The 10776-nt window shown below is 62.2% G+C and overlaps 1 protein-coding gene across 1 annotated transcript in view; it reads right to left on the bottom strand.

Moving 5' to 3' along the window:
• PKP1 (plakophilin 1) overlaps positions 1–10163 on the bottom strand; it is a 40827-nt gene extending 30664 nt beyond the window's left edge. The window contains exons 1-2 of the mRNA XM_074351530.1: positions 9750–10163; positions 820–926 (exon numbers count right to left, since the gene is read on the bottom strand). Coding sequence (XP_074207631.1) covers positions 820–926; positions 9750–9951 — 309 coding nt within the window. The 5' untranslated portion in view covers positions 9952–10163. The remainder of the gene's footprint in view (positions 1–819; positions 927–9749) is intronic.
• Positions 10164–10776: the final 613 nt, after the last annotated feature.

The following is a 10776-nucleotide window of genomic DNA, read 5'->3' on the forward strand; positions in this document are numbered from 1 at the left end:
CACCCACCCCAGCGCCTGGTGCAGAGCTAGGGCTAAAGCAGCATTTGCTCAGTAAGGGATATGAGCACGGGGATTGAAATCGCGCAGAAAGACAGTGACGGGCCCAGAATGAAACGATCCAGCAGAATCTCCACTCGTGCTAATTAAAAAAATTCTTTAAAACGCTTCTAGTCAGGTTTTTCCCCACATTATTTCATTTAGTCCTGACCCCAACCCCAAGAGGCAGACTTTATGCCCATTTTACCCTGGGGAGACTGAGGTCGGGAGCTAGAAGTGTCTCACCCAAGGTCACACGCTCCGTGAGTAACAGACCTGGAATGCGAACGCGGGTTTGTCCGACCTGCAGACTCAGGCAACGTTCCGCCCCAGCGCACAGCCTCTCACTCAAGAGCTGCGAAGGCGGACGCGCCCTCCCGTCCTCTGGGGACCTCCAGAGCCCCCTCCCCAGGCAGCAGCACATACTGAGGCGAGGGGTCCCTTCAGGATTTTCCTAGAAACATCTAAATTAACCCACGACTGGACTGCAAGAATCCAGACTTCTTTCCCATCCATGATCAAATCAGGCATATTAGGACATGGACTTTAAAAGAAATGTTGTTTTCTTTATACTTTTTCTAAAGTGTTTGCATTTGAGACATTCCCAAATAGCCAGCCTGCCCAGACAGGAGCTGCAGGGAGAGGCCGAGCGCACAGACCCGGTCAGAGCCGGGGCCTCACCTCGCGGACCCGTCCTGCCCGCATCACTTTCTCCGTGACCGCGCAGGCTTTCCCCTCACAGACCCTGCGCCACCCCTGGCCTGCCGGGAAGCAGCCCCTTACCGGGTAGCCCCAGGAGCCAGTCCCCGCTTGGAACTTGGAGTAGTAGCTGCTCCGTCCGGTGGTCCCATAGCCGCTGTAACTGTCGGCCAAGCCGTCGTACATGGAACCTGGGGGACAGAGGCAGGTGTCAGGACAGTGCTGGCCATGCTCCTCGCCCAGCCTCCTCCCCACGGCATCCCCTCTGCAGCCCCAGAGGAGACCAGGTCCGAGCCCGCGGAGGAGGAGGAGGACAGAGAGTCAGCCTCTGTGAGCTGTCTACCTCTGCACTCGGCCTCTCCCACACCCAGGGCCGAGGGCAGGGCTCCTACAGAGGCCACAGGGTCAGCCCTGAGGGTCCTGGCGGACCCCTTCCTGAGGGTCTGCCCCTGCTGCTGGGGCTGGGTGGACACCTACAGGAGATGAGCTGGTCCGGAGGGCCTCGGAGCACCGCCGGCCCCCTCCAGGGAACCACGACTCCACACTCCACCAGGAGAAGCGTCCCACTCGGGGAAGATGGGCAGGATCTCAACATGCCAGGTCCAGAGCCTCGAGGTCAGGGCCACAGGGCAGCTCCGGAGGGTGAGAAGGCCACGCAAAGCAGTGGTTCTCTGCTTCTAAACCCCAGCCCGGCCCCCAGTTGTGACGAGGGGGCCCTCCACCCCCTTCATCTCCCAGGTGCTCCCGCTGCCCAAGGGGGAGCAGCCACCAACCTCAAAGGCCCAGCGAGGATTAATTACTGTTCTCCAAGAGCTTGCAGCCCACAAATGACAGGCTCCATGGGAGGACGGAGTGTCATTACGATTATTAGGGGCAAGGTGGCTTCGGATCACGGGAAGCAGCCTGGATGTGGGGCTCCTGCCCCAGGAGGGCAGCGCCAGCCTCGAGATGTGGCTGACAGTGCCCTGCCAGGCTTTGCTTGCTCCGTGTCCCGCCGAGTCTGCCTTCTGTCTGGCCTTGGCCGCAGCCATCAAATCTCACTCACCATTCAAAGCGTGGCTCAAAACCTCTGCGCCTGCAAGGCAGTCTCTCCTACCCCTGAACACATGCTGTCCTGCTGTCTGAACCCCAGGGCACATCCTGCCTGGTGTCCCATCTCCCAGACAGGGAGTTGCATGAGGGGCAAGCCATGGCTCTAGGGCGTGGGTGTCCAGAGCAAAGACAGCCCCTCACTCTTATTAAATGATGGCCCCTGGGGAAAGTCGGGCCAGGAGAGTGGTCCAGCTCCAGCATTGGGGGAAGGGTCTGACCTGATCCCACCTGGCTCCCTGAGCCCCTCCCCATCGGACGTGTCCCCTCAGGCTCCTAAGCCTTGGGGGTGGGGGCTGGAGTGCCTGAGCTGGGAGTAGAAGGCATAGCAGGGGGGCAGCTTTGGACTGTGGCAGGACACCTTCTCCATCCAAAGCCAGACGACCTCCCCAACAGCTCATAGGAGGGGCCACTGCCCTGATTCCCCATGCCCCCTTCCCCATGGTGGAGGATATCCTGGCCACTAGGTCTAACGGCTGTGGTGGAGACCACCTGCCCTGGGAGCCCAGAGGTGCTGGAATTGGTCCTGGCTCTGGGCCCAGGCTTCCTCTGCTATAAAAAGAAGAGGTGGCTTCTCTGTACCCCACGGTTCTGTGGTTGTGTGACCACAGAGGCACGTGTCTGACAACGTCCAGAGAAGCCCGACCTCTCATCTCAAGAGACAGGGTTCAGCTTGCAAGGAAGAAGTCCGGGCATCAACGGCTACATCACCACCTCCTTTGCTGCCCACCTCGGCGTCCTCCCGGGTGTCCCCACCCCAGGCAGCCCCAGGCCCAGGCCTGACCCCTCGGACTTACTCCCAGCCCCCTGCTGAGTGCGGGCAGCCCGTGCCTCTTCCTCCAGAAGCTGCCCCCTTGGGAAGCACTGCCTTTGCCAGGGGGAGTCTGGAGGCAGGATCGTGGGCTCGGACGCCCGGAACTAGCACTCACCAGGCACGGGGCCACGGCCAGGACCCCGGGCGGCCGACAGCCCCCCTTCATCCAGGCCCCTTCTGCCAGCCCTCCCAGGGCGGGGCAGGCCGGGGCTCAAGTGGCTGGCTGTTGCCCCACTGGGCAAGAACTTCTCACCCAAGGGCGAGCGTGGGTCAGCCAGCTGCTCTGGATGGAAAACCCGGGGTGGAGACAGACAAAGAGATCGAGGAGAGGCAGCCCCAGAGGCCCCATGGAGTCCAGGCTCCCACGGGGCGCCGCCCCTTCCCAGGAGGGAGTCTGTCAGCAGTGATGTCCCTCACTCACACTCCGGTCATCAGATGAAGCACCCCCTCCACACCCCGCACCTGCCCGCCTCCCTCTCATTCTTCTCCATATGACAGTGGGGTGTTCTCTGCCATGGAGGCAGATGACCTCTGGAATACCTTATCACTCCTGAAGGTGCCCCATGCCAAGATCATCTGCATCTGGGGGTCAGACCACCTGACTCCCATCTTCAGCTGCTTGGCTTGGCCTCTTTGTGAGAATGAGGCTGCCATCACACCGCCAGCACTGCTTCTTTGGCAGGAGGCAGCTGCCCTTGGGCCAAGGCTTCAAGGGAGGGGAGTCCAGAGACGTCATACACTTGAAGTCACACCTTGCAGTGTGCCAGATACCTCGAGGGGCGCAGGCAGGAGCTGGGCTGTTAGTAAGAGTGTCGCTCCCATGGCAGAAGTGAGCTTCCCCTCTCTGGACCCTGTGGGAGTACTGCCCTCTGAAAGTCAGGTCCAACAGCAGGAACATGCGGCTTCTCACTGAGAGGATGGGACGGCTCTCCCCTAGCCCCAGGACCTCTCTGGACCTCACTCCTGGGAAGCCTTACCTGACGACTCTCACCTGGTCTCTGGGCCCCTGCCCGACTGTCTTCTCGGTGTAGGGCGTGGTGAGGTTCGGTCCCCCTGCCCAGCCCTCATGCTGAGGATGCCTGGGGACTCAGTGTCCCCATAATTGCAGCATGGGACCGCAGTCCTGGACTCCACCTAGCCAGGCCCCCTTCCCACCCAAAGAGGTCCTCGGTGGGTCGGCGAACCGGGGAGAGAGAGAACCTAGAACACTTCCTTGGGGAGGCTTCTTGGTCCAGGAGCGAGATGGGAGGGGATCCCAGCACCCAGCCCGCCCTGTCTCCCCACCTCCTGGGGAGCACTGCACCCTCCATCTCTCTGGAAGGGCCTGCAGGCCTTGAGCCAAGACAGCGGCCTCTCCTTGAATCTGATGCGGCCCAGTTGTGCGTCTGTCAGGAGGCGTCTGCCCACCCACAGAAGCCCAGGGTCAGGGAGCAAAGGTCTGCCTTCCCTGTGCACCAGCAACACTGGCCACTCTGCCGGCCCACACGGCGAGCCTTCCTTCGGGTCAGTGATTCAGGGGGAAAAGCCACCTCAGAGCTGGTCAGGGTCCCGGGTGCCGCCTCCCTTGGGTCCCGCACGGTTGCCTGACTCTGTCCTGTGTCACGAGGGCAGCCCACGCCCCTCACCTACGGGGGCCTGAACACAGAGGCACCTCCTGTGTCAGGACACGTAGGAGTCCTTCCCGCCAGGACGGGCGGACCTTCGCGGGATGACTCACCCTCCTCCACCTCGGAGCTCTCACATCGGTCACGCCCGCCACACCTGAAGCATTCCTGCTCTCCTCCTCAGCCAAGCCCTCCCCCTGTATCCAAAACCCTGCACAAAACCAGCTCCTGCTGGAGATGAGCCACCCGCTCCGGGCCCCCAGGCCCCCCCGCGGAGCGCCGTCAGCACTCTGCCCAAGTATGAACTCACTGCGTGCCGCACGCTCCTCGTGTGTGTGTGTGTGTGTGTGTGTGTGTGTGGGGTGTTCCCCACCCCACCCCACCCCACCCCCAGAACCAGAGTCCACCTGGAGAAGGCTCTCGGGACATCGGCCTGCCCAACCGACGGGCTGCCCCCGGGGCAGAGGTCACCCGAAACACCTCTCCTCCACCCCAGCCTCCCCCATACCCCTGTCCCTGGCTGGTCAGGAGGTCCTGTCACAGACCAAGCTCTAGAGGTGTGTCTGGTAATCTGTCTCCCATGAGGCCCATGTCTTCCAGCTGCTTCTGCACGGACAGCTGCTCCCCAGCACCAAGCGCTGGAGAAGGAGGCCCGCTGCCCAGCATCCTTCAGCCCAGAAGACGCCTTGGCTTCACCGCCCACAGTCCCTCCCACACAGGATGCCCAGCAGGACGAGGCCCACAGCAGGAGGAATTAAAGTGAGACCCTCAGAAGAACTGTTGGAAGACACTTGTGAGACAAGCTCCCCCTATGATGTTCGAAAGCGGGCAGGAGCTGTGCCTGTGGGACGGTCCAGGCACCCAGACGTCTCCTGGGGCCTCTGCCCAGGCCTGCGGGGAGCTCTGTGGACACGCCACCCTGTCCTGGATGGGAGCTCAGCTCAACCCCACCAGGCGCTCTGGGGCAGGTCCTGCCCTTTCCTGGGCACGTGTATGGAACAGAGGCACGAAGCAAACTGGACTGCTATGGCCCTGTCCTCTCCTGTCCCTCCCATGGGCCCTGCTGGGGCATGTTCAAACCCAGCTCTGCCGGAATCCTGCCTCTCTTTCTGACAACCTGTGTGTGGCCATCCCTAAACCTGAGGGCAGGAGCATCCTGGGGGCAGGCCAAGAAGAGGGGGCAGGACCAGCACAGGGCTCAGCCCCTCAAAGGGGCCCAGGGTAAAAAGTCACCAGCAGCTACCACACTAGGTGTCCATCCATGTGTGGGGTATGCAGAGAGGCTGCGTGTGAGGGGTGAGCCCCACTCTGGGTCTCTGTGTGAGTGGGGATGGCACGAAAGCCGTGATTCTTGGACTTTGCTGCACATCAGAACTGCATGGGAGCTTTCAGAGGTCCACATGCCCCTGCTGTCCCCACAGGAACTAAATCCGAATCTCGGGGGACAGGACCCGGGCATTGGCATCCTTTTAAGTTGCCAGATGGTCCCACTTTGTAGTCCGTCTGGAACGGTGCATCAGGCGATGTTTGGGGGGAGGTGTGGGTGCTGACTGGAGAGAGGCTGTGTGCATGGTGCTCCTTGAGGGAAGGGGCCTTTCTGCAGGACATCTGCAGGCAGCTGGGGGCACGGTCTGCAGAAGCAGTGAGTTATACAATCCATTTCCAATGAAATATTTGAAGATATTGGGAGAGACCCAGAGAGGGGTGGTGACTTGCCCAGGGTCACACAGCAGTTGGCAATAGATCCAGATGGAACTCAAGTCTCCCACCACCAGCTGGGCTCCTGCCACAGCACGGGCTGTGAGGTGGGGTGTGCATGTGTGTGTGTGAGTCCACATGTGCACACATGTGTGCCTACAAAGAACGTCACGTGAGCTATCTCCCAGGAAAACATTCTTCCGTCTTGTTCCAGTGCCACATGCCTCCTAGGGGTCTCACCCTCAGCCGAAGTGCTTCCCAGGTCGTCAAACTCAGAAAAAGTGGCTTATTGATATTTACCATTTGGCGTGTGGGAAGAGGGGTTTCTTTTGTTTTGTCTTGTTTGTTTGTTTTTTAATCTCTGCCAACCAGTTTAGCAAAGGACCAGGACCCAGGGGAGCAGCATTTGCTCTGGAACCCCTGGACACTCGGCATTTTTGCATGCGTTGTAACAGGCCAACGGAAATTCTGGCTAAAACCTCAGCTCCAAGCCAAGAGACGTTGTAAAGAAACACAAATTGGTTTACTTGAAGTTTAATTAGTATGTTTCGCTGCCGGGACAGGCTACTGCACAGACAGCTTTTACCACTTCCCATCTCAGCTTTGGTCCCGGGGAGATAGCCCTAGAAGTGATGTCTGTTCACAGTCTGTGGTCAGAATAGGACACCTTCCAAGAGAGTAGAAAGAACAGAACCTCCCTCAGGCAGAATCTCACGCTGAGACACAGCCCAATACAAATCCAGAAAGCGGGCAAGGGGGGCCCTAAGGCGGTGACCTCCCCCGGGGATGGGGTACCTCAGAAGGGCACAAGCCTGCCCCCAGGAGGGCCTCAGGTAGCGCTGCGGAGTGAGGGAACGGATGAGGGACACGGCGGGGGAGGGATGCCTGCCCAGTGCACCCCACCCCTTCTCTTAGGGTCCTAGATGGGAAATGGTGCTCTGAGAAGGGTGGAGTCGGCCCCTTGGGCCCTGGGCTGTAGCCGCCTCACCCACAGTGAGGGTGAGAGCGGGCGAGTGGTGCTGCCTAGGTTAGGAATTCCCTGGAGTGACGAGCGATGTGCGGAAGGAAGGTGGTTCCATGAATTTCATGTGCGCGCGCACCTGTGGTGGTGACAGTGGGTTTGGGGGTTTGGATTTGGACCAGAGGAGACCTGGTTAAACTTTAGGAAGAGCTCCCAAGAGAAATGATAAGAACCTGAGCAGGGAAGAGCGTCTCCTCTCGGACAGGCTACAGCGCGCCAGCCCTCCCCCAACCCCGGCAGCCCAGGTCCACCCTGCACAGACTCCCCAGGCTCAGGGAGGGCAAGTTCCTAAGCCTCTTTGGCTGCACAGCCATGTCCCCTGGGCTCTCCCTGCTTCCCACACGGTCCGACACCTGCTGCCCACGGGGACACCGGGGGAGGGCAGGGAGCCATGCTCTGGGGCCAGGCCAGGAAGAGACCCCGTGGGCTGGCAGGTCCCGAGTAGCCCTGCCCTGCAAGGTCTCCAGGTCCCAGAGACCCCCTCCCTCCCCGGGGACTGCTCAAGGCCCTCTCGCCAACAGCAGGGAAGACAGCCCTAGGGGACGGCTATGAGGAAAAGATGCTTCTCTTACTGGGAACTTGGGGGCCGATTCCTGACTGTCCTCCACAGGGTGCAGAGAGAGAGGCGGGCAAGTGGGGCGCACCTGGCCTGCTTTAGGGCAGGCGTTCTCAACCAAGGGGCCGTGGATGGGGTTCAGGGGAGAATCAAAAACCTCAGAGAAACCCACTCTTCTCTCTCAGGAGACTGAAGGAGAATAGGAGCCTGTCCAGGAGGGTGTGGGGACCCACCTGGGATGTGGCCCTTCCACAGCCCCAACTCACCCCTCCCGGGAACCAGAGCAGACTCGTAGAATGAAACCACCGAGACAGAGGGACTGAAGCGAGGAGAGGTGGTCCCAGAGCAAACAGGGGACACCTGGGCGGCGCCGGCGGAGGGGAGGGGAGACTGATGGAGACAGAGCCAGATAAACCAGAAACACAGGCTCCAGGTGGCCTTACCGCCTCTCCCAGCTATGATGCCGCTGGGGAAACAGGCCAGAGCCAAAGGTATTGGGGACACGCCTTCAGGGTCAGCCCTTGGAGAGCTGTGCGCTGGCCATCGGAGTCCACCCTCACCTGCTTAACCCTGGAGGGCCTTGGGGTGGAGAAGTGGAGAGGAAGGAGGTGGACCTCACCCACAGAGAGCAAGGCAGGGAGGAGAGCACCCTCAGCCAGCGCTCAACAAGTGCCCCGCGGGGGGTTAGAAGGGGATTGTGTGCGACTATTCTGGTGCTGTGAGCCCTGGGCTCAGGCCAGGGACGGACCGGGAGTGGGACTGGGGACAGGTGAGCCTTGCGCAACAGAGGGAGGAGGTTGGCCTGAGCTGTGACTGGGTGGTGGGCAGACATGGGGGAACCTTGTTCTCCCAAAGTCACTTCCAAAAAAGGCTCGGAGCCGCTACCAAGGCACCAAAGGGAAAGAGGCGAGCGCTCTAGGGGCTGTGACCTTGAGTGCAAGTCCGGCGGGAGAGGGGCCAGGGGCCCGGGCAAAGGACGCGTGGGCCTTTAGGCTTGGGGTGCAGGGGAGTCCTCAGCCAGCCATCCCCTCTCCCTCAGCTCTACGCAGGGGCCACTCAGGGGAGAGGAAGACAGGGGAGGACACAGAGATAGAAATCTTGAGCTGGTGTGTGCGCATGTGTGTGCACGTGCATGTGGGAGACTGGGTGGGGGTCCGTCTCCTTGGCCCCCCTTTACCACCCCATTCTCCTCGCTCTCTCTTGAGCTCCTGACTCGAGAAATAAATCTCGGTTGACCTGCACTGGTCTGCAGTCTGCAGAGTGTCATTAGCGTTTTACTAAACTTCACTAAATAAATAAACAGAAGGTTCGCTGATCTGTGTGTAATTGTTACTGGGAAAGCGTCATATTAAAGTATTTGGATCAAAGATCCTCCACAAATGCCCCTGTGAGGTGTCACACCTTCCTGCTTGAGTTTCAGGAGTCCTACCCCTTTCTCAGCCTCCCCTGGTAGGGGGGACCTTATCATGACCTGAGGGGGCTGGCCAGGCCGCACCTAGATAGACAAGTGCCCGCCTGGAGGGCCCAGTGGGGTGGGGGACGATGGGTTCCCAGCCTTGCCAACCTCATTTCCTACTCTCAGCCTAGGACCCTTGTTTCTACTCAAGCTGAGTGGCGTTGACAGAATCGGGGGGAACAGAGGTTTCTCACTAGCCACGGGGAAAGAGCGTACCCCGGACCCCTTCCTGTCCTCAGCCCTCCGAGTCCGCACTGGCCTGGGGCGACCTGGCCAGGTGTGGGGCTTCTGCTAACGTGCTGCGCAGTTAAGAGGGCTTGTCTGCCCCCTGCGCCCCCTCCCCCGCCGCAGCGCCCTTCCGGGGCCCCCACTCAGGTCTCTGTGACTCCCCTGCCTGCCCGGCAGCCACGCACGGGGCCCACCAGGACTGGGATTCCGCGGCTGAGTCCGGCCAAGACAGGGCGCAGGGTGAGGGAGGCGCACAATCCCAGGGGCAGCCAGCAGGCCAGGACGCGGGGGCTGCTCCCCGAGCAGGATGGGGAAGAGAAGGCTCTGATTATGTACCCCCGAACCCCCTCCGTGAGCCTGCCCTCGCGCCCACCAGCGCGCCGCTGAGCGGTCGGGGCTGCGGCTCCACCGTAGGGCCCGCAGGAGCGCTGCCGGGGGCCTTCGCGGGGACCCCGCCACGGGCGCCCTCGGATGCGCGCGCCCCCCGCCCCGCCCCCCGAGCGGCGCGCCAGGGAGGGGCGCGTGGCCCCGCGGCATCCGGCCTTTACCTCGATTGGAGTGGCTCAGGGTGGACGCCTGAGAGGACTTGGACTTCTGCCGCTTGACCGTCATCATCACCTGCTCCTGCACGCGCTGCCGGCCGGACGTGCCCGTCTTCATCTTCTGGTCCGACGGCAGAGCCAGCGTCGAGTTGTCCTGGTCCTGGAAGCATTCGTACGCCAAGGCGGTCTTGAGCGGCGAGTGGTTCATGGCGGCGCGGGGCGTGGGGCGCGGGCCTGGAGAGCCGAGCGGGCCGGCGCGAGGTGCGGGGCGTCCGAGGTGCGGGGCGGCGCTGGCAGCGGGCTCTTCTCGCGCTCAGCGGCTCCCTGTGCCCATAGAGTGAAGGTCCGCGCGCGCGAGGGCTCCCGGCTGCTGCTCCCGGCGCCTCCACCCTGCCCGGCCCGGCCCGGCACTGGCGGGCCCGCCCTCCGCCAGCCGGGATATACCGCCCCGCCCCGCGCCGCCCCCTCCGCGCCGCCCGACCCGAGCCGAGCCCGGGGCGCTCTCGGGGGCAGGGCTTCGAGTCCGTGTGTGGACCACTTCCTGCCCTCTCTTCCCGTCTCCCCGGCCCCCGCGCCCTGCCACCTGCGGGGGGTGGGGGAGGCTGCCTGGGAGCCGCCCTCTGGCCGGTCCCGCGGGCTCGTGGGTGAAGCGCGCGCCCAGCTTGGGGCTGAGGGGAGACGCTCTCTAGGAAAAAGGAGTCTTTCTCGACTGGGCCCGCCGCACAGCCAGATGCCCTTCTCCCTCTGTCCTGGGGTCGCGGCAGAGACCAGCCCTCGGGGTGGGGGCTTCCAGGCTGATTGCAGGAGCACAGCCCCTGCCCGAAGGAGTGCTCCACTCTGAGGCGGCTTCCAGCCTGCAGGGAGGGGGTGGGGACATGAAGTCCACAGAGGGACAGACTTGAGATGCAAAACTACAGGGCAGTACCGCCGCACCGGCAAGCCGGGGCGGGGGGGACGCTGGGTGAACAGTGCCAGCCTCTGGAGCCTCAGACTTCGCCCCGAGGACGGGTGCCTGGCCCACCTTAGGGGCTCA

The sequence above is a fragment of the Camelus bactrianus genome, chromosome 23 (genome assembly GCF_048773025.1).
Source record: "Camelus bactrianus isolate YW-2024 breed Bactrian camel chromosome 23, ASM4877302v1, whole genome shotgun sequence".
Taxonomy (NCBI): Eukaryota; Metazoa; Chordata; class Mammalia; order Artiodactyla; family Camelidae; genus Camelus; species Camelus bactrianus.